Consider the following 23799-nt stretch of genomic DNA (forward strand, 5'->3'; position numbering starts at 1 on the left):
CAGAGCAATGGAAGGACACTGAGGGACACATACAGGGGAGAGGTACAGAGAGAGAGACGTAGAGAGAGAGAGAAAGGAAAGGGACACAGACAAATAGATAGGAAGACAATGCCATAGAGAGAAGTGGGAAAATATGCTGCTTCTCTCTCCCTATGGGAATGGGTTTTGGATAAAATACACATTCCAGGTCTTGTCCCCAGATCTTCAGCATCAGAATTTCTGGGAGCAGGACCCAGGAATCTGCATTTCAAGAAAGCTCCTCTGAGTGGCAAAGTGTGCTTTGAAATGCATCAGAAAAATAAGACACATTGATGAATGGATGGAGGAAGGGATAGATGGATTATACTCAATAAAGCAAATATAGCAAAATGTTAACTGAGGAATCTAGAAAGTGGGTAACACTGTTCACTGTACAATCCTTTTACCTCTCTGTATGTTTGAAAATTTTCATGATAAAATGTTGGTGGGGGGCAGTTCCCGAAGGACTGGAATGAACAGGCAGGTCTGTGACCGCCGCTGTAGGGGAAGGTTCCCTCCGAGGACTTTTGGAGGAGCGGTTGCCCTGGAAACAACCGGCACCAGCCTGATCAGTTCCACAGCAATCCCAGAACGCAAAGGAGCGCTGCGCAAGGCACGGCTCTCTTCCTTAGCTTCTGGAGAAAGTCCATCTGGCCCCGGGGCCTCCTGTTCCGCGTGGAGCAGGATCAGCTGGTCTTCTGAGGCTGGTCCCTGTGGGGCACTGGAAGCAATGCGACTGAGCTGGCCTGCAATGTGGGCTTGGGCAGAGCTTGGCGGGGTGCGGCTAGAAGTTCTCTTGGAAGAATCTGAAGCTGAACTGCTCACAGTGGCCCTTGAGCACCTTGGCCAGAGCCGGGGAGCCACAGAAGAAGACCTGCACCTTGCCCTTCTTCTCGGCAGCCACTTTCTGGAACACCTGGAGTCATGGGATTGGGAGAGAGCAGAGGGAGGAGAGGTGGGCTGCTGACCCACCCAGTGACACCCCCAACCCCCGGAGCTGACAACACAACGGGTCGGCTGCAATGGCTGTCCATCCCCATGAGGAACTCCAAGACAAGTGCTTGGCTTCAGAACAGAGAGGCCAACATGCAGCCATTCATTTAGCAGCCATTTGCTCAACCTATAAGCTGACCCAGACCCCGGGGAGGGACTGGGCCAGAAAGAAATACGACCCAGGACCTCTGCTCAAGGAGCTGCGTCTGTGGGGCAGACGCACACGAGGAGGCAATGACAGCCCAACCGGAATGCTGAACCCCACTGCCCAAACCTCTGGCTGGCCACGTGCCTCCATTGAAACGTCTCTTTCCTGAAGTCAGGCTATTTCCCCCCAGTGAGGACCCTTTTCCATCCCAAAGTCTGCTTGAGAATTGCCTTTGTGGAGAGTCCCCCTTGGTGCCCAAGCACGGCTGGCATCGTGCTCCCCCGCTGCTCTCCAGGCCTGGATTCTCTACAGCGGTTCAGAAAGCGGCACCTTCTGGTCACTTCGTGCACACACTACACCCCGAATGGAAGGGCTCAGGGACGATAACATAATAATAAAATAGAAAGGCTGGAACTATTTTGTGTCTCCAGGACTCAGTTTCCTCATTTGTATCAAGAAGGGATAAGATTGGATGTTTCCCCCTCTCCACTTGGGCCTTCTGACTCTGGCTCACTGGAAGTCAGGGCTGGGAGAGGCCTGGGAGGTCATATAGGCTAACTTCCTCTCTGATAGATGGGGAAACGGAAGCTAATGATGGAACAAAGTGAGCTAGTGATGGAGCCGGGAGGTAGGCACCCCGCCTCCCATTCCAGCCCTGAGATCCTGGCTGGACTCTGGATGCTGGCCTCATGCTTTGCCCCGAGCTGCTTGGCCCTAATCTCCTGAGCCGCTGCCTCAGGCTCTCAGCCCCACGGGTCCCTGCAGGCTAGGGGCTCCCGCTGGCCTTTACCTTGCTCCAGTCAGGCCGCCCAGGCTGGGTGCGTGTCTGGAGGCCTGTGATGGAATCCTTCTTCTCCTTTTTGGCCAGGAGGTCGAGGGCCATCTGCAGGCCAATGGCCTTCATGTCATTCTTGCCCAGCGCAGAGGTCATGTACATATGCAGCTCCAAGAAGCAGTCTACGTGGTGAGAGGGGAGGGCAGCACTGAGGGGCCAGCACCTATGATGGGGAGGGGGCAGGACACCAGCCACCTCGTCCTGGGGCTTGCAGGGAGACCAAGAGTGCTTGGAACTCACATCCTTAGTAAACCGTGTCCACCCAGGACCTCCCTCTGACCAGGGCCGTAGAGAGGAAAGACAGCCCCCTGCTTGGGCTGGGTCTTCTCCATGCACGGCATACACGCGTTATTTTATATCCGTTGCCTAATGTGAGCCTCACAGCCACCCCAGGAGTTATATTTCTAGAAGGGGAAATGAATCCCAGGGCAGCATGGCAGTCCTTGGGCTCCAAAGCCCATGCCCTGCCATGCCTCTCAGTGTCTACTCAGTCTGGTTGGGGACACAAGCCATGCACACATGAAAAGGTAACTTAGACCAAAAGGTCAAGCGTTGAGTGAGTGGATCAGATGGCAAATGCTGCTGACATCAGGGAGTGGTCTTGGAAGAGGGACAAGATTCAAAGGGAGGTGAAAGGAAGGCATCCTAAGAAGGGGGAATAGCATGAGCCAAGGCGAGAGGCTGGAACGAACAGCGTTTGTGGGGCATGATGTGACGGCCCAGCTGGAGCAGAGGACCCTTGAATGGGAGCAACAGCAGATGGGACTGCACACATGGTGAGGACAGGCTGTGAAGGGTCCTGAATGCCCAGCAGAGGACCCTTGAATGGGGGCAGGTAGAGGGAGAGGGTATTGGAGCAGGGCAGGACTGGATGGAGACAGTGTTTCAGGGAGGGGAAACAGATGACTGAAGGGGCAGGGCAGAGACTGGCGTCTCTGAGACCCATTAGGCCCCAGCATCCACAGTTCTGTGCCTGCCATGGGACAGGCTTGCTGAGATGTTGATCCCTTCAAATCTCACGGCAATTGGGACTCCCAGGTGGGCACCTCTGTGCTCAGGCAGCGTCCTCTGTTTTCCCAGATGAGGCACACAAATTTTATCACTTTCCATGTGCGCCATGATGGGGAAAGACTGGCGAGTGCTGCCTTGGACCTGTGCATGGGTCCACGCCAGAAATGGTCGGATTCATGAGCTGATGATCACTTCATCCTTCTCCTCTCCCTAGACTAAATGATTTATGCCATCCCAACTTGCTCTTTATTGTTTCGTATGCCACCATTAGCTCACTTTTCCTTTGGCTTAGGGTCTCAGCCACTGTTAAAATGCAAATGGCCCTAGGAGCGAGACCACATTTTATTCACGTACCACCTAGATAGTGCTGGGTGGTGTGGGAGGGAGGCAGATGCACTATAAGGGGTGCCCACCTGAGAATGCCCCGACCCTACCTCCTCCTCCCTTGGCGTTGCCATACCCCAGGGAGGGGTAAGAGAAGAGAGGAGGAGACACCGTGGTGGCAGGGAAAGAAGGAGCTGAGGAGGGCGACCTGACATGGTTTTCACTCTCTCCAAACAGTTGTGTTTGAGATAGTCATCCCATTTCTGGGATACTCTCCTAAGGAAATCATCCAAAGGAAGGAAAAAACTATGTGCACATACATATCAATTGCAGCTTTATTTATGATAGTGGAGAATTAGGAATAAACAAAATGTCCAGGAGGAGGAGCTAGGGTAAATAATGCACGGCAAACCAACAACTGTATCATTCATTACGTAGCCATTAAGTACCACTTCTACCATTGCTAAATTTACTGGGCAGTTATCAAGCTGCGGTCCCTTTTCTAAGCGCTTACAGGTGGTATCTCATTTAATCCTCATGACAGTCCTCTGAGGCAGGTACTAGTCATATCCTTATTTTTCAGATGAGGAAACTGAAGCAAGGCAGTTAAGTAACGTGGCCAAAGTCCTATAGCTATTATGGGATAAAGGTTCAAACTCAAACAGAGCAATTGAAGCGTAAGCTATAAGAATTAAAAATTATAAACCACAAATTCTTTAACTCAAACCTCAGAATACAATTCAAGTCGAAAGCAGAGACCTCAAATTTCACTGCGATTAATGAGAAACCTTGGAAGACATCTGGGTAATAAAGTTGTTGACTCAAGTGGCTTTGAGAACACAAAGCACTGGGTTAGCTGTTACCCTCTGTTGACACAGATTAAGAAAAAACAAACAGCAAATATTTACATACCAGTAACTAGAAAATTTAAACTTTTCCCCTCGCTTGTCGTCATAAAATCAAGTTTCTAGGGAATTAATATACGTAAGAGCATTTAGAACAAAGTCAAGGCTATATAAATATTTGCTGGAATTGTTATTTACAAGAAAGGGCAAGGAACTTTATGGCACATTCTAAGGTTTCGTAGTTCTCTTCCAGAGACTGCTGACTTGTGATTTAAGGCTTTGAATGTTTGTTACAGTAAACTACGTCTGTTTGAATGTTTCTTGTAGAAAACTGTGTTTGATTACTTGAACTTATAAGCTATGTTTATCATATGAATTTGAATTTACTCATGGAAACTTTATGATAATTAAACAGCCAAATAAGATCTAGTTCCGATGAACTCCACCAGTATAAAAAACCACACCAATTCTCTTTAAGTTAGAAACACATCAAAAAGTATTCCTCCTTGTGTACGATATTCCATAAATAGAATATAACAAAATAAGATAATTATTTCAACAGATTAACTTTAAAATACAGTAATAAAACTTCAGAACAGTCATGTGCCACATGAAGATGTTTCAGTCAATGATGGACCGCAAAAATGACAGTGGTCCCATAAGATTAGTACCACATAGCCTAGGTGTGTAGTGGGCTGCACCATCTAGGTTTGTGTAAGGACACTCTGTGATGTTCACACAATGGTCAAATCACCTAACGAGGCATTTCTCAGAAAGCATCCTGTCATTAAGCGACACATGATGGTTATTCCACAAAGGTGTCCCACGACGACTATGATGTGACCCACAGAAAGATGCTATCATACGTAGTAAGCACTGGCTCAGTGAAAAATGCAGGATGCAACACTTGGGATGTGAGGAAAGGGAGACGGCAGGGGCTGGAGGAGGACATTCAACACACTCATTTCCAGTGAAAGTTTAAAAGAAGGGCCCAAACGGCAAAGACTCTGTACAGGTACTAAGGACCTGTACACCTTTACCTTAGACATTCTCTAAACTTGTTGACTGCCACCTCGTTAGGAAAAATATTGAGCATCTGTCCTCAATAAACATATATGTTTATAAAGATGTTCATCTCTACCAACAGATTACATACGCTAAAAGTTTATGTTGGGGGGCCGGCCCCGTGGCCAAGTGGTTAGGTTTGCATGCTCTGCTTTGGTGGCCCAGGGTTTGCCAGTTTGGATCCCAGACATAGACCTACAAACCACTCGTCAAGCCATGCTGTGACAGCATCCCACATAGAAGAACTAGAATGACCTACAACTAGGATATACAACTAGGTACTGGGGCTGTGGGAAGAAAAAAATAAAGGAAGATTGGCAACAGATTTAGCTCAGGGCCAATCTTCCTCACCAAAAAGAATTCTAAAAAAAAAAAAAATTATGTTGGAGTAAAAAGAACCATATTTACTTTCTCACCTTAAATGACTAGAAAAATGGACAAAATACGCAAAACAATGGTTTCCAGACATTGGTTAACAGGCAGCGCAGCACTGTCATTGCTGAGAGAGGGACAAATGGAATGAGCCCTACAGTTGCCCCAGCTTACTGCCTGATGCTGGTCTCACGGAGTTAAGGAGACAGAAACTAGAGCTCAGGGAGGCCAAGACAGCAGAACATGCCAGGCACAGTGCTGGAAGCGGGGACTGCAGAGAAAGGGGAGAGGGCAGGGAGATGAGAGAGAGGAAAGGAGAAGGAGAGGAGAGAGTGAAGACGAGAGGGAGGGAGGGAACTTTGACGGGAGGGAGGAAACAAGCTCTCCAGCTCTGGAAATCTGCATAAAGTTTCCACAAGCCTTTGGCTGAGTGTTAGTTGTACGTGTGTGACAGGAATTACCAGAAAACACTAGGCTGCACAGTACCTGGAGCTCAAGCCGAGCTGGGAACAGTTTGTGTCTCCACCAGCAAGAGTGCGGAGACCTTGTCACGTACAGGGCAGTGGGCGAGCCCTCACAGGTGTAGCGCCTTGGCACTGGGGCCAAACTAGCCCCACAATAAAGGCTGCTCTGGACTCTCCTTAGCCAAACTTAACTTGCAAGGAGTCTTGAAAAGAAGAATCTCGAAAGGATCCAAGTTATCCTAAACAACGTAACTGTGCACTAGAACAAAGGGAAGTGCTATTGAAAGAAATTCCACAAAGTCCAGAACACAAGATGCAATCACGATGCCTGCACCCGACAAAAAGTTATCAGCCGTGCAAAGGAACTGGAGCATATGGTTCATAACGAGAAGACCAGTAATCAGAAACAGACCCAGAAACGACAGAGAGGATGAACTCAGACAAACATGTTACCACAAATGTGCTTGAGAATATAAAAACAAAGCAAAGCAGATATGGAAAGGAGAGAAATGCAAGACATAAAAGAGACCCAAATGAAACTTCTAGAAAGGAAAAATAGAATCACAGAATGAAAAATACAGTGGATAAGATTAACAGCTATCCTAGGCTCCTTGGTTTTCCATATAAATTTTAGAATCAGCTTCTCAATATCTATTTTTAAAAATCTGCTGGGATTTTGATTAGGATAGGAATCATAGATAAGGTATTGCAGAAGAAAAGATCAGTGAACTTGAAAACGGCAATAGAAACTATCCAAAATGAGGCACAGATTGAGAGAGAGGGAGAAAAAAAGAATGGAGTCTCAGTGACCTGCGAGATATCAGTCTAACATCTATGTAATTGAAGTGACAGGAAGGGGGAAGAGAGACAGAAAAAATATATAAGGAAAGAATGGCTGAGATTTATCCAAATTTGATGAAAACTATAAGGCCATATATCCAAGAAGTTCAATGAACTCTAATACAAGAAACATAAAGAAAACCATTTCTCAGAAATGCTTTGTAGTTTTCAGTGTACAGATCTTTCCCGTATTTTGCGAAATTTATCTCTAAATATTTCATGTTTTTAAAATTTTATTTTAAAATTTCCAATTACTAATTATTTGTTGTTAGTAAATAGAAATACAATTGATTTTTGCATATTGACCTTACATTCTGGACCTTGTTGAACTCACGAGACTGATCAAAATGAAAAGTTAAAACTACAAAACTTCTAGAAAACATAGAAGAAAATAACTTATGACTTTGGGTAAGGCAAAGATTTTAGATAGGACACAGAAAGGATGAAGAATAAAAGAAAAAATCTGATAAAATGGACATCATTAAAATTTCAAAATTTTTTCCTTCAAAAGATAGTTTTTTAGAAAATGAAAAGATAAACCACAGACTGGGAGAATGACGTTGGAAAATATACACTTGATAGTGGACCTGTTTCTAGAATATATAAAGAAGTCCTATAACTTAGTGAAAAAAGAAGACAAATATCTGCATTTAAAGAGTGGGGAAAATATTTGAACTGATATTTTACAAAGAAGATGGTACAACAGCAAAACAGAACATGGAAATACGCTCAACATCATTCATCCTTGGGGAAATGCAAATTCAGAGCACACTGAGATCTGACTATACATCCTCTAGAATGGCTAAAAGTAAAAAGATTACCAACATCAAATGTTGGCCAGGTTTGGGAGCAATTGGAACGCTTATACATTGCTGATGAAAATACAAAATCATATGGTTACTTTGGAAAAACAGTTTGGCTGTTTCCTATGAAATGAAACCTAACACATACCATACTACCAGCAACCCCATTCCTAATTATTCACCTAAGAGACAGAAACATATGTCCACACAAAGATTTGTATGCACATGTTCATAGCAGCTTTATTCAAAATAGCCAAAAAGTGGAAATAACTCTAATATCCATCAACGAGTGAATGGAAAAACAGATTGTGGTATATCCATAAACAGAACACCACCCAGCAATAAAAAGGAATTAGCTATTTATTGATACATGCAACAGCTGGGCTAAATCTCAAAGAGGTTATGTTAGGTGAAGGAAGTTAGACAGAAAAGACAACATATTATATGATCCCATTTATATGAAATTCTAGAAAAGGCAAAACTACAGTGATAGAAAGCGGACCAGTGGTTGCTGGGGGCTACAAGTGGGGGGACGGTGTCAATGCAGAGGGGCACCAGGGAACTTTGGGGGGGACAGAAATGTTCCATGTTATGATTGTGCTGATGGTTACACAACCATAAACATTTGTCAAAATGTCACTGCATTTATTGTACACTTAAGTTGGTGAATTTTATTGTTTAAATATCCCTCAAAAAAACTGAAAAAAAAAAGTATGAATAAGAATCACCTGAGAAGCATATTAAAATGTATGTTCGTGGCCCCACTCCGGGGAATCTGATTTGGAAAGTTTGGGATGAGACGTGGGAATCTAAATTTTTAATAAATGTTCATTCCGAATGAAAAGAAATGTCATAAAAAAGAGAAATCAGAAAAAAAGAAGATATACATTTTTACAAAATGTGAATAAGAAAAAATACCAGAAGGAAGGAAATCCTTTAAAATGCCTAGAATAGTCTGGATAACTGAATAAGATTGTGAATGATTTTTTTCTCCTCTATTTTTTGTTTTACAAAATGTCCCATTTTAGTGGGGAAAAAACCAACACCCCCGCCTCCGCCATTTTTGATAGAAATGGAATAACCTAAACACTTCTTTAAAAGACCCAGAACCTGAAGCCCCTGCCCAGCTCCCGCCCTCTCCAGGCCCGTCTCTCTCCTACCCTCTTGAGTCTCCGCAGCCTGCTCCATCTCCAGGTTGGTCAGCAGGCTCACAAACCACTCGAAAGACCGCTGGTCTCGGTTGATCCAGATGAAGTCCACCTAGCGAGAGGGGCCCTTCGGTTCAGAGGCAGGGCTTCCCTCATCACAGCAGGCTCACATCTGCCATTCCCAGCGCCCCTATGACCAGCTGGTGTCAGCAGGGCACACATTATTACCATCCCCACTTAACTGAGGAGTCAGAGGTAAGGAGCCTTGCCTAGGTCACAGAGCAGAACCCATGGGACCAGAACCCAGGTTCCTGACTGCGGGCCAGGATTTTCTCTAACAATCATTGTTCACAGCAAGCAGTGTTCTGAAATATGCTTAGGACAGGCAGAAAAACATTACTTATTTTTTTTAGAAACTCTTTTAAGAGGCTTATACAGAATAATGAATTTTCAAAAGGCAAATATGTTTTCATTTTTAAAACCACCGCCAGGTCATGGCTAGTAAGCATCATGGCTGTAACTGAATCCACCACTGCCTGACTTTCAGGCTCCCAGGTCTCTAATGCGACACCCACCTTTAGGGTGAGAATGTCTCTCAGAGGAGATGGGGGAGCCCTGGACACTTAGGTGGCACCAGGAGAAAACAGGGCATTGGGGGCAGGTAGGGACCAGCGGATCCAAGCCCGGGAGAGGTCATCTGCCCCTCCTCTGCCTCTGCACAGGAGGCCCTTCCTGTTCCCGGAAGTGTGTGTGGCGGGTTGGGTCCCAGGCCTGCCTGCAGGAGCCGTGCTCACCTTGTGGAGCTTCATGTCCTCGTCCTGGACACCGTCCATCCAGGAGTGCTGGCAGCGGGGGCAAATGTGCTTTCTCTTCTGATGCCTGAGGGGAAGTGGGAGGAGGGGTTTTGAAGTTGGGGCCAGTGTGAGACTTCTTGGGACCCCAGAGGACATGGCAGGGGACAGGGAGGGAGGTGGGGTGGCAGGGCCTGCCTTGAAAGGGGAGGGATGAGACCTGAAAAAGAGAGGGAGGAGGAGGAGGAGAGAGAAAAGGGGAGAGGGAGAGGTGAAAGGAGAGAAGGGAGGGAGAAAGGGGAAGGCATCTCTCAGGACTCTGCCCAGGATGCAGGCAGCAGCCGCAGCCTGTCTACCCACCTGTGTATGATGCTTTGCAGGATGGAAGCGAAGGGCGTGATGCCGATGCCCGCCCCGATGAGCACAGCATGCTCCGAGGCAAAGATCCTGCGGGTGGAGGTTCCGTAGGGGCCATCGATGTAGCACTGTGCACAGGAGCAGGTTAGAGGAAAGAGAGGGCTGAGTGGGGGGCGAGGAGAGCTGGACCCCGAGGCTTCAGGACACCTTTTATAGCAGCAAGTCATCTCCTGGGCTGGAACCCAGTCTAAGTGGCTCCCACTCCAGTGCTCTTTTATGAGCACCAGTCTGGGAGAGCCCTAGATGTTAGAATGCAGAGCTGGTGAGGGCAGGGCCCAACCAGCAGGCCTTGTGTGTGCCTGCGAGGGGAGCGGTTTGGTTCTGGATACCTGGAAGTCAGGCTGTGGGGACTTGAGGAACCTGGGTACCTACCGAGAGCCACAGAAAGCCCCCCCACAGGCAGAGGCTTCATTTCCTCTGTTGGGGCAGGGCTTCCTGGTCACATCCACCTCCTGGAGCCTCTTACCTTGATGTTACAGAATTGGTGGTTCTCAGAGGACATTTCAGAGACCTGCGGGGAGTAGAGCAGAGAGCTGCGGGTCTCTGGGAGTGGACATGGCAGTAACTTCTCAGAGACTTCCTAGCCCTTGCCAGCCCAAGCACATTTACAACAGGGGAATTGCCTTTTATGCCCAAATCATTCCAGGGAGCATGGAGCCCTTCTGACGGAGAACACAGTGGTGTGCTGGTAAACAGACTCTTCGGAAAAAGAAACAACAACAAAATCCTGATTGTTAGTGTCCGTCGATTTCTGTGGTGCAAATCCTGCCATCATGGCTCCCATCAATGACTGTGTATAATCACTGACTCTCAAAATTCCTGAGAATTTAACAATCGGCTCTTGTGGCCACAAATCAGCTTCAGGGTGTGACTGGAGAACATGTACCACCAGCTGCATGTTCAGCTCCATCTCCAGCCACGCTCAATAACTATAATGTCTCTAGACATGCCCTGGCCCGGGCATCCTTTTCCCTCTGCCTAGAGCACCTTTCCTCTTCCCCAGCTGGCAAACTCCTGTGTATCCTTTGCTGTCCAGCTCATCTGAAGTGGCTGCTCTTCCTCAAAGCTTTGCCCAGCTGCACCAGGCAAAAAAGCCAGCGGCTGGCCTGGCTCCTGGCTCAACCCTGTCCTTGGAACCCTGCTCTGGACTTGCTGATGGGGAGCTGCCTGAAGACAGGGAGCAGGCCTCACCTGTCTGCTCTGCCCAACTCCTGCAGGCCTGAGCACACGGCAGACAGTCAGACCAGATTTGTTGAGGTCAAATTGTGGGAGGTGAAGGAAGCAGACCCCCCCCCCTCAGCTCCAACAGGTCAGGGCCCTGTGACAGTTCCCTCCCTGGGGCCAGAAGACAGAGTTAGGAGTGACCGTCACAGTCATCTGGGCCAATCCCCCATTTCACAGAAGAGGAGGCGAGTCTGAGTGTGGAAACTCGCCCAAGTTTCCGCAGAGCTCGGGGTGGAGCCTGGGTCTCCTGCTGCCCATCCAGTGCTCGTCACATGATACCACATTGCTTCATGTCTGGGGGCCACTGAATGCTGTGTCCCCACGACGTGGGCTGGGACTCATTACGGTGATTCTAGGAGGTACCCTGTGAGAGAGCCACTCCCCTTCTGACTTTATTTAATCTTTCGGATTGCAAGGAGAAAGCCTTACATCACAGTTAATATATCTTTAACATCTCTCTAACAGTTAACAATTCCTCCTTTTTTTCTCCCTTTTAACAAAGTGAGACAGAAAGAGATTGAGAAAGCATGACAGAGAAAGAGAAAGAGCGAGAGCATGGCAGAGAGAGAGAGAGAGAGCAGGGAGTACAGCTCAGGCTCAGAGCCCCAGCAGGCGGAAACATCTGGCAAGAATTTAATAACGCTGGTTTTCATTGTTTCCACTTTTAGTGCTATCTTCTGTTTATGGCATAAGGTTCTGTTTTACATTAAAGATAGCAACCTAAAGAGTCCTTTTAAAATACATTTAAGCTTCAAGTACAGTTCGGAAGTGAATACTGCAGAAGTTATGCAGGCGGGACGCAGATGACTAGCGCAGAAACGCCCTTAATGTGTGGGGCTTCCTGAATGCAGCCCGCCACAAAGGGCCTCCCTGCCAAGCCCCAAGGACCCGCCATCCATGGGGAGACAAACCACCGGCTCTCCAGCCTCCAGCCCCAACCTCCGCAGCCTTACCAGGCCCCCGGGCTCGGCCGCAGCTTCCTGCTGTGCCTGAGTCCTGTCCTCTGTCCCCATGCACCCCAGGCCTTGGTGGCCCTGCCTGGGAGTTCCCTTGGGCAGGTAGGACATCAGCTCCACAGTGACATCCTTGTGGGAGGCCATGGCTCCCTGTGCCAAGGCCCCAGACTGGATGGGCTGGGGCTGCAAACCCTGTTTGGTTTCAAACAAAAACTGCTGTATTATTTAAATCACAAAATCATACATGTTAGTTTTTAAAGATTCAGCTTTTACAGAACTTTAAAGAATACAGTGGAAAAGTACCCTGAATCAGACAACATAACTCCTCTAGACATTTTCTCTGTGTCCTTCCAGACTTGCGCGCGTGCACACACACACATTCTTTCACACAAATGGAGCCCATCACTCCTTAGCCTGGCTTCCCACTTACTACAGCTGCATACTAGCTTCCCACGCGCGTGCATACACACTTACAGCATCTTTTTTAGGCGACTTACTGTTCCATTATAAGAGCGGTCAGTCATGATCTAATTACTTCCATATTGTTGGGCATTTTGATTATCCTCATTTCTCATTATTGTTAACAACCACCATATATAAAGTAGTGCCTTTCCCCTCGCTATCTCTTTACCCTGATTTGTTTTTTTCTTCATAGCATTGATTACCACTTGACACAGTACGCATTTTATTTGTTTATTGTCTATCTCCCCTTCCAGAAGGTAGGCAGTGACTATGTCTATTCTGTTTATTGACACATCTCCAGCATCCAGAACGATACTTGGAAAACAGTAGGTGCTGTGCTCAATAAATATTTGTTAAATGAATGAATGAACCAGGTGATTATCATACTTCCTGGGCAGCTGTCCAATTAGCTTTTTAGGGTAAGTCCCTAAAAATGGAATTGCTGGGCCAGTGGGGATGCATATGTAAAACATATGACACATATGGCCAGACTGCCCACCAGAAAGATCGTGCCCATGTATTCTTTGGCAGCTGTGCCTAAGGTCCCAAAGAAACACAGCTTTCAATGTATCTACCCACCGACTCACAGTGTGCCATGACTCATCTGGTTTTGAAAGTCAGCTCCTCCTTCAGAAAGTTTCCCCTGATTAATAGGAGAGAACCCTCTGCTTGTTTCTGCCTACCCCTCCATTTCCCAAAGCTCTGCTCTTAGCACCATTCTAGAAAGTTCCTCTGGTCTGGCCTGGCAGGAGTCCACCTAGCTTTCTCCCCTGGACTTCAAATTCCACAGGGCAAGGAAAGCTGGGGCAGGCCTGGGACAGGCCAGGGGCTCCTCTTCCTCTGACCTTCAGGAGGGTTTCCACATATTAACCTGTGGTACAGCCTACTAAGTGTTCAGGCACCCTCAGCCTCCTCCATCAACTCGTACTTCATCAGGTGGTACTCTGATCTTTCTGTATTCCTCCAAAACCTCCCAGAGCCTGCATTCACTCCAGGCCCCAGCAACTTAATCAGTTTTGTGGGTTTCATCAGGGCTCAAAAGATAACAATGCTGCTGACGGTGATGCTGATGCTGGCGGTGATGGTGATAATGAATGGTGCACCTGGACCATGCTTCGAGCTCACTCAATACTTTACAAGCTTTCATTCCATTGGTCCTTAAAAGAATCATATGAGAAAGGGAGCCGAGGATGGGAACCCCCTCCATTTCATAGATAAACAAACCGAGGCTCAGAGTGGTTAAAGAATGTACCCAAAGCCATATCATTAGAAGGTGTTGGAGCAGAGATGTGGAGGCGGGTTTTTCTGATCTCAATTTCCCCTCTTTCCATCCCCCGGCCCCGCCTTCTAATGAAGGACATTGGACTGGGGAGGACCTAGGGTGGTCAGACTTGGAGGAGGATCTTGGACCTTCCAGTCCGCAGTTGCCCTGCTCTCCGTGCTGCTGTGCAGCAGGTGTACATAACAGCTGCTCGATAATTGATGCCCACAGACCAGGAAGGCAACTTGGTGCCTGCGGGTTTGCCTCCGCGGTGGACACTTCCTTCCCTGTGGCCACCTACCTGGGGCATCCTCTGACTCCTTCTCATCGTCAAACTCCTCGACAGCCTCTTGGGACCACAGTCTACCGGGTCTGATGCCTTGAAGAACTCATACAGCCTGTTTGTCCACTGGCCTTGGGACCGGATGTGTAGCCAGATGGTGTCTGAGCAGAGACAGGGCAGGAGGGAAGGGGTCAGTGCTGGCCTCCAGAAGGGAGCAGGCCTGTCTCACTGGAGGGATTGGGGCTGGGTGCCCGCTGCTCAAGTCCTGGGTGGAATGTCCTTCCTCAGGCCAAAACTAGCAGCCACCGCCACAGGACTCAGATCTGACGTCTCTGGCGCAGACCTTGCAATCTTTCTCAGTGAAGTCAACCTAAGCCCACACAGTAAGGGTTCAGTGCCCTCTGGCAAGGCAGGGGTCAGAGAAGTCCCGAGTGCCCTGGGAGCTCGCTAGGGATGGGGGCCCTGCCTCCTCCATCTGGCCAGAGTCTCACCAAGGTGGGGACCAGCTCCCTCCCACGTTCAACCAGGTGCCTGTCAACTGCTCTGCGCACAGCAGGTGCTCAGTGGTGGGACCAATGGCCTTCACTGTGCGCAGCGCCTGGGATGTAGTGGGTGCTTTACGATTCTCTGCTGAGTGGGTGGCTGGGGGAAAGGTGGTGTGGGGTGGCTACCCCTGTGCTGAGCGCACTAGAGACAACCCATAACACTGGAGCAAGGAGGCCCCTAAGAGATCGCCTGGTCCAGCATTCTGATTCTTTTCTTTTATTCTAAACCATGGACTCTTGGCAGTCCTGTGAAGGCAATGGATAGACCCCTTCTCAGAACTAGGTTTTTAAATACATAATGTAACATACATAGAAATTACGAGTGAGACCAATTATAATGAGATAGTTATCGAAATATTAAAAAACACATGAAATAACGAGATCCAGCAGGAGTTGCCTGGCCACTGGAACCCCGACTAGTGATGAGCACAAATGACATCCTGAGGTATCGGCAACAACTACCATGTGAAATAAAACAATCTATGGTTTTTATTTCAAAAAAGCCACAGGTATTGTTAATGTGACTGTGGTTTACTGCCTGCATTCATAATTGAAGAAAATGCTAAATTTCAGTTAGAGGTTAGTGAAAATAAAGATGTCACTTCTTTTCCCCATCCAAGTTCACGAATGCACTGGTTCACCCCTGTATTTACAGAGGCCCAAGGAGGTCTGGCTGCTCGCACAGCTCTGTGGGGAGGGAATTGGAGAGTTGGGACTGGAGCTCAGGTCCCGGATCCCTGCTCCAGGCACTCCTTCAGGTGCAGGCACCGGAGGGTTGGCCATGCCTTGTCTACACAAGCACACCCCGAAGTGCCTCGCACAGTGACTCAGATGCAGGAGGGCTCCCTGAGTGTCGGTTGAGTGCAATCAACCACAGCTGCCAATCTGAGTCCTGCTCCTGGTTTCTGCAAACCAGCTCTGTAAACAAAGTGGGACTATTCAGCAGCCCCCCGCAGACTCACTCAGCTACAACAGGAGACTTGGGGCCCACGAGACAGCAGATTCCGAGCTGAGACCTGAAGAAACTCCTTCAAGAACTGGTCAAATAAATGACCCAACCATAGAATTAACAGTCATTATAATCATATTAGTATCTCTACATTGGAATACTACACAGTCCAGAAAAAGAAGAGTTCTTTTTTTAAAAGAACTGACGTGCAAAGATTTCCATGACACACTGTTCAACGAAGAAAAGCGAGCTGCAAAGAACTGCAGTGTGATTCTATGTAGCAAAATTCTCTCTACATCTGATTATCCAAGCAGATAGAGAGAGAGAGGTCTGGAAGGCTGTTACTCAAAAGATTGACAGTGGTTTTCTTTGGATGGAATTCTTTGAGGGATTTTCATTTTCTTCAGTACATATTTCTATATTGTCTGAATTTTCTGAGAGTATATATTTTCTTTACAAAACAGAAAAGGAACGAAAAACAAGAAGAAAATAACCTGCCCTCTCCAACCCCCGCCCCCCACTTGGCCCCGTTGTACATCCAGGCCACCACTCAGGGGTCTCTGGGGCGGGGGGTGTGCAGTCCCACGTGGGGAACCCCGGCCTGGGGTGTGCGCCCTGAGCCATGGGGCTTGGCCAGGGGTCCTGCTGGGCTGGGGCTGGGAAGATCCTAAGTGGAGCTAATGCCCCCAATGGGGATAAGGCAGAAGCCCTGGAAACCAGGACTCTTGACTCCTGAGCAACCCTGGGGCTGAGCAACAGTCTTGCTCCAACAGCTCATGCAAGGCCCTCCCTGTCAGAAGCTCCATGTGAGGAGGGAAGGCCAATCTCTGGCCAGGAGGGCAGAGGTCCAGGTTGTGGCTCCAACAACAGCCCAGAACCAGAAGGAAGGCACGTGCATGTGTGGGGGTCAGAGGACAGCTGGGCCAAGGAAGGGTCAATGGAGCAGCTCCATGGTCGCTGGGGCCCACCGAGGAACAGGAGTGGTCCAGGGAAGGGGGAGGAGGTGAGGGACTCTGCTGCCTTGTGCCTCCACAGGGCTCGTGCCCACATGGAGTGGGGAAGCCGGGCTTCCTGTCATGGCCGCCTTGCAAACGCCCTGGGACACCCTCCTCTGAGCCTGCTACTCCTCCGCTTAAGACCTCTGTGGCTCCCTGCTGCCTGCGCGAACCGGCTTCCAACTCTGCCTTCAAAGTCCTCCTGGGACCCACCCTGGCTCTAGTCGGCTTTGCCAGCCACACGTGTCCCTTTCATCCCTTCTCTGACCCTCTCTCCTGTCCCTCTGTCTCCTTCCCTCCCTCCCTTCCTTCCTCCCTCCTCCCTTCATCTAACTAACCTGGGTTTCCAGGTTTTCACACTTTTCCTTACGCTTCGCCCTCTGCCTCCTCCCCCATCTCCTTCTTTATCTAGTAAACTCCTACCAACCCTTCAAAGTTCAGCTGAAATGCCACCCTGTTTGCGAAGCCTTGCCCACTTGTCCCATCCTGCCAGGCACGGCAGCTGGGACAGCCCTGACCACTCCGCTGTGTCTGCCTCCTTGTTTCAGAGGGAGCTTGCGGAGGTCAACTTTGCATCTCTGGTCTGTTCACCTCTGTTCCCGGTTCCCAGCCTGTGCTCGGCACACGGCAGGACTGAGTAAATGCCTGCTGAGCCACTGGAGGGTTGGCATTCACGCACCTTTCTGCTCGGGAGCACTGCTGATGGTGAAGGGGTGCCACTCGTAGCGCGCGATGGTGGGGATGTTCAGATACAAGTAGTCGCCAGGCCTGTAGTGGAAAAGAGGGGGCCTCTTGATGAGGAGATGAGTGACCTGGGGAGAGAAGAGAGAGACCAGGGTCATTTGTGCTGGGCCAAAGCCACAGGGATCCCCGGGGCCAGAGGGCAGAGGCTGGGCCATCCTCCACCATAAACCAGGCCGGGCCCAGACGGGAGAGCCTCTGTGCCTGTGAGTGGGGGCTCACCCTGCAGCACATCTGCCAACCAGGGTGGGTGGCGATCAGAGAAGGGGCGAGTCAGGCTGCGTCTCAAGTGGGGATCATGGTTTGATTCCACTTCTTCTGGTGTAAACGCTGCTTTCCAGTGAAGCACCTCCTCTGTGAAGCCCCCCCTGACTGCTCTAGCCCCCTTCTTGGCACTTCTGTAGCCCTTGGCTGGCATTCCAACCACTAACGGGCATCTCCCCCAGGATAATAGCAGCTTGACAATAGCTTCAGTTGATTGAGCGCCTGCCGTGCCAGAGCTGTGTGGAGCACTTTAAGTGTCATCTCTAGTCCTCACAGCAACTGTCTGGGATGATGTCACACCTTCTCCGCTTTACAGGGAGAAGCTGAGGCTCCGGGAGGTTAAATAGCTTGCTTGAGGCCACCAGCTGGGAAACCGTGGGAGCTGAATCCAGTCACGGCTGTCTGTCGCCAGAGCCTCATTACTTAGCTTCCACGTCTTCAGACTCAAGTTGTGCAGAGCCAAGGCCCCCAAGAACTGCCTTCTCCTTCTCCCTAAACGCCCCAGTCACTCAGACTCCTGGGAGTCAGCCTCGACTCCTTCCTCTCTCTACCCAAAATGCAGCCAGTCATCTCTTGAGTCTTCCTGTGACATGCCCCTCCCCACCCCACAGCCACGGCCCCAGTTCAGGGGGAAGGCCCTCAGGAGCTCTCATCTGCATATGTGCAAAGGCCTCCCCAGGGGGCCTCTCCAGGCCACTGGCCACAATGCAACCCAAGAAATCCAGCCCGAGTATGAGCCAGCCTCACCCACACCCTCCCCCACCTACCCAGGGGGTCCTGTGGCTCAAACCGTGAGACTCCGTGCATCCTCAAGCCCTGCCCACACCTCTAGCTCCTCCCCGGCAACCTGGCCCCAGCTGTGCCAAATTACCTGTAGTCCCCCAAGTACAGGATACCCTTTACAACTCTGTGCCTTTGCCCATGCTGTTCCTTCTCCCAGCAATACCCTTCCCTGTCTTGTCTATCCAACAAACTCCTACTCATCTCTCAAAACCCTGATATGGCACTCCTCCCTCATTCTGAAGCCTTCTCCGACCTCTCAAAGACAAAGAGTTTAATACCTCCCAAGACTGTACTTCTCTCACCAACACAGCCCTGCACTGTAATGAAAGGGCAGGACCTCACCCCCTACCACTAGCCTGTGGACCTGTGGAGAGCAGGACAGTGCCTGAGGCTTCTCTATGTCCCTGTCACCTAGCACAGGCCCTGGCACCGTGTAGGCACTTAATGTACGCTTACTAAAAATGTTCTCCGCAGACCTCGCCTTCAGTAGTATCCTGCCTTCCTGTCATCCCCTTCCTAAGGTATCACTCCGGGAGGCTGGACCGACCCTTGCACTTTGCTTGTCTCCTTCTCTGTGCCAGGGCTCCCTATTTCCTTGGGGCTCTGACAGGGTACCCAGCTGCTGCACCCCACCACTTCTGACACCCCTTGGCCCCTCAGGCCCCCTTCGCACCTTGGAAGGGAGGAGGTTGACTTCCACGATGCTCAGGGCCGCCATGCGGGATACTGTCAGCCCGAAGGCCTTCTCCAGGAAGAACAAGATGCCAGGGACCAGCAGCCACTTCCAGAAGTTGGGCCCGTGCAGGATGAGCAGGAGCCACATGGCAAGGTAGGACAGGTGGCTCCAGTAGAACACCTGTGGGGTGGGAATCGTAAGCCGCCAGAGCTCAAGGCCTGGGGGTGGGACAGAGCCACGGTGCAGGGCCATCCTCAAAGCCAGGATGGTGCCCAGGGCCTTGGCCATACACACCCTCTCCTGGGGACGGGGCAGGGGAGGGGGCTGGGGGCGGGAAGCTTCACTGCTTCTTTGTTCTGGGGGCTTGGCCCCAGGAGCCTGTAAGGGAAGACTTCCGGTGCCAGCGGCAAACATCTGAAACACCTGCCTGGGGATGTCTGAGCAGAGTGGAGCACCCCCAAAGGGCTCATGGGCAGCCCATCACATTGACCCTTTCTCAGGGGGAAGAAAGGAAAGACAGCAATGGTTTCTCGGGAGTGAAGAAGAAAGAGCAGAACACTGAGTTTTAAAACCTGCTCTGCTACCAGCTGTGTCTCACTAGCGGGACCTCGGGCTAGTAAAGTACTTTTTTTAGCGTCAGATTCCTCCCTGGTCAAATGAGGATGCTGATCCCTACTTCAAGGGTTACTGCTGGCCCAGAGGAGGTGCTCCGTACATATCTGTTTCTGATGCGACCAGATCAGTCTGGGGGACAGTCCAGGTCTCCAAACCAAATCCTCTGTGACCTCCTGCATCTTGAGGAGGCCGGAGACAAGGAAGCAAAGATGGAACTAACACTTCCAGAGCACACATGTGCCAGGTGTGTAGACAGTGGCTTCACATCTATTAGCTCATTTAATTCCTAAAATATTATAGCTTCATTTTACAGACAAGGAAGCTGAGGGAGTTGTAAGTAGTGAGGTGGGGATCTGAACCCTGGTGAGCCTGTGTTCCTTCCCCTCCCTGTGCCATCTTGAGCCCAGTTTAATGCAACTAGGGCAAGGGGATAAGCCAGCAAAAAGGCAGAATCTTCCACAGCAAAACATTTTCGGGGCCGGCCCGGTGGCGCAGCGGTTAAGTGCGCACATTCCGCTTCTTGGTGGCCCGGGGTTCGCCGGTTCAGATCCCAAGTGCGGACATGGTACCGCTTGGCACGCCATGCTGTGGTAGGCGTCCCACATATAAAGTAGAGGAAGATAGCCACGAATGTTAGCTCAGGACCAATCTTCCTCAGCAAAAAGAAGAGGACTGGTGGCAGATGTTAGCTCAGGGCTAATCTTCCTCAAAAAGAAAACAAAACCAAAAAGACATTTTCACTTGGCAGACAGTAACTACAGCCCAATGGCAGAGAGCAATCACATGCACATAATATGCAGAGCAGCCTGGGACCTTCCTGGGCTCTGGAGTAAGTTAGAGGGGACACAGCAAGAAACGAAAGAGGGAGCCTAGCCTGGGAGAATCAAAAGGCCAAGGGCTGGCACCTCGAAGTAGCCACTCCTGCGGACGCAGGGGCTGGAGCAGGCGAACATGAGGAGCAGCAGCAGCAGGAGAGCCACACCGGTCGGGGAAGCCAAGCCGTGGACCCAGCCAATGCCAGGCCTCGTGGTGAGCAGCAGTTCCCAGAACCGGAAGGGGCTGGTGTCAGACTGAGCCTGGAGCGCTGGAGACAAGCACAAGACGAGCTATTCCCACTCCACCTTCCCTTTGGGGTGCCCACCTGTCCCCATCAGACACCCGCACAGGCAGGGACTTTTGTCTAGAGTGCCAGCTTATCCAGGGCACCCCTTCTCCATCCATTGGGCAGGGAGGACACTCAGGGGCTGGAAAGCTCAGTGCTTTGTGAAAGGCCCAGGTCCCACCACCCCTAGTCTTAGGCTACTCACCAAAGTTCACAACGTGGGCCACAGTGTGCACAAGGGAGAGCCCAACCACCACGTAGCCCATTAGCTGGTGGAACTGGATGTTCTGGTCCAGCGGCAGGACCTGAGCCAGCCACGTGGCCCGTAGCCACGTAAGGCAGCGCCTGAGCATCAGCACCTGGCTGGGCAAAGCAGCAGAGAGCCCCACCTGGTTCTCCCTCTGCCCTGTCCTCCTTTCTCCGGCAGTTGTCCTCCAGCAACCCCCCCCCACCCCCACCCAAGCTGGCTGTGTTTCCTGAATGGGCCCCATCGCCATCTCCCCTGCCCCCAAGCCTTCACTGCTCCCCTGGGTCCACAGCTGGGGTCTCCAAAGTAGGGTCTCCAGAACTGGGGTGGGAAGAGAAAATGTTCCAGAATGTCTGCTGGTATTACTCACATCTAAACACGTGAGAAACACATAAGCTTTCACTAACGTTTAATATCCGTGTTGACATGGTGCCCGCATTTAGTCTGTAAGTCAGACGGGCACGTGTTCCATGCAGTTTTCGAGGCCTCCTCGGGGAAGACAGGGCTTCCCGAGAGGCTTATGACGAGGACTCCCTCATCTGCTCATCTGCTTTTAGTGTATTTGTGTGCGCAGACGTGTGGACTTCAGATCACACTATCTGGTTTTAACTTCACTGAGCTAACTGCCCCTCACAGAAAGGACAAGTAGCTTAAAAAGATTCCTGGCAGAGCAAGCGTTGATTGAAAATAGTGTTAACAATGCACGAGCAAGTGACCGAGGTGGGGCACGTGTCTCCCACTCAGGGGATGAACTCTTCGTCTTGTTATGAGGTTAAAAACAAAACCCACCCTAACGAGAAGCCGACATTTTCCAGGAGCATATTCGAACTGGAGGTGTACATCCCTGCTTGTTAAGGATGACCTCGCCTTGTAGTGACGCTGCGCCCTAAGCCTATCGCCTAGTGATGATAGCACATGAACATGATTATGTCAGTCAGCATCTATCGGGTTGTTGGGAGGGTTTTTTGTTTTCTGTTTTTCTTTTGTTTTAATTGTAAGAGTGTGTGATCAAATATACTTGGAGACCTCACTCTCTGGTCCAGAGGATTACATCCTGACTCAGTCTAGCATTCAAGGCCTCTTGAAGCATTCTTTCTCTGGTTGGAGCCCTGCACAGGAGCCAGCCGCGCTCCTTGGGGTCCACCACAGGGTTGCTGTGAATACCAAATGGAAAGTGCTTAGCACCAGAACTGGTACGCAGTAAGTGCACAAAAATGCCAGCTATGTTATTTAAGTGCTGTGTCACTATGGACAAGTCACTACCCCTCTCTGGGCCCTAGTGTCCACCACTAAGCGTTGGCCCAGCTGATTTCTAAGGTGCCGTCCTGCTCCCGCCCTCCAGATGTCCACGTGTAGGTGGTTTTCTCTAGGAGGAGCCTACAAAGGTCCCCCTGCCCGCTTCCCTGCGTCGTGCCCGCGGCGCCCTACCGCGATGAAGCTGCAGTCGAAGTTGAGGCACTGGCCGCAGCCCTTGGCCACCATGACGCTGGGGCCGAGGGCCCGGTGCGCGTTGGCCGCCAGCGCGAAGAGCAGCACGTGGAGGCCCACGTAGGCGGCCAGGCAGAGCAGCTGGCTGCGGTGGTTGTGCCAGTAGGCGGAGGTCAGCGGGCGAGGACGGCGCGGGCGCGGCCGGGCGGCCGGGGCTGTCAGCCAGTGGGCAGCGCTGCGAGAGAGGGGCTCCATTCAGAAGGACGCGGTGGGGCGCACTGGGGAGGGGAGGAATCCATGCGGGGTGCGGCTGGACCGCTGGAGTCTGAACCTGGAGACCCCACTCCCGCTGTAGCCCACCAGCTCTCTGGAGCCTCGTGACAAGCAGGCCGGCTTCCTTTGACACTAGGAAACAGAGGGGTCAAGTGACTTGCTTACAGTCACACAGCTAGGTGAAACTGGGATGGAACTCCTGTCTGTCTGATGCCACATCCACGGCTATTTTTATTACCTCTCTTTATGTCCCAATTGAAAAAAGAAAAAGGGCAATCGAAAAGGATGGAAGAATCTGAGACATGTTGTGGTAAATAACCCAGAAGAAAGTTAACACAAAAAAAGAATGAACTGCAAAACTGGCACTATTCAGAGCTTGGAGTCAGACCAATTTGGGTCTGTTGTTACACCCTATTTATATCATTTTCTCCACCGCCCTTACCAAACTTGGACTTCTCTCGTTTATGTATTTGTCTCTCCGTCTGGAATGCAGCCCCTCCAGGGCACTGCCTTTATTTAAAACAGTGCGCGTGCATAGTAGCTGCTGACCAAGTTGAATAAACTACTGTCCGCTGATTATTTGTGTGATCCTGGCATGCTACTTCGCGTGAAGTGACTTCAATTTCCTTTTGTAAGTTTAATTCTTTTTGTAACTTTAATTTCCTTTTACAAATATACCACTTCTCTAAAATGCATTTTATAAAATGCCCTCCAGTTCCTGCCTTAAAACTACATCTCTATAAAATGCATTCCCCGAAGGTACTCAATGCATTTTAGAGCACATAGTAGGTGCTTAATACTGTGAGTTGATTCTAAAGTGACACTGTTGAAAACGCAGGCATGACAATAGCTGCCTTGCACAAGGACAGACTTTTGCCATCTGGAGAAAGCAGGCAGGGCTGGACTAAGCTGGATTGGGGC

The 23799-nt window shown here is 50.1% G+C and overlaps 1 protein-coding gene across 1 annotated transcript in view; it reads right to left on the reverse strand.

Moving 5' to 3' along the window:
- Positions 1-320: 320 nt before the first annotated feature.
- LOC124233054 (NADPH oxidase 5-like) overlaps positions 321-23799 on the reverse strand; it is a 36022-nt gene continuing 12543 nt past the window's right edge. Inside the window, exons 5-17 of the mRNA XM_046650102.1 lie at positions 22606-22840; positions 21136-21289; positions 20734-20912; positions 19211-19393; positions 17429-17561; positions 14279-14421; positions 12252-12446; positions 10541-10585; positions 10018-10142; positions 9661-9745; positions 8879-8978; positions 1950-2116; positions 321-934 (exon numbers count right to left, since the gene is read on the reverse strand). Coding sequence (XP_046506058.1) covers positions 803-934; positions 1950-2116; positions 8879-8978; positions 9661-9745; positions 10018-10142; positions 10541-10585; positions 12252-12446; positions 14279-14421; positions 17429-17561; positions 19211-19393; positions 20734-20912; positions 21136-21289; positions 22606-22840 — 1876 coding nt within the window. The 3' untranslated portion in view covers positions 321-802. The remainder of the gene's footprint in view (positions 935-1949; positions 2117-8878; positions 8979-9660; positions 9746-10017; positions 10143-10540; positions 10586-12251; positions 12447-14278; positions 14422-17428; positions 17562-19210; positions 19394-20733; positions 20913-21135; positions 21290-22605; positions 22841-23799) is intronic.

The sequence above is a fragment of the Equus quagga genome, unplaced genomic scaffold, assembly GCF_021613505.1.
Source record: "Equus quagga isolate Etosha38 unplaced genomic scaffold, UCLA_HA_Equagga_1.0 153_RagTag, whole genome shotgun sequence".
Lineage (NCBI taxonomy): Eukaryota > Metazoa > Chordata > Mammalia > Perissodactyla > Equidae > Equus > Equus quagga.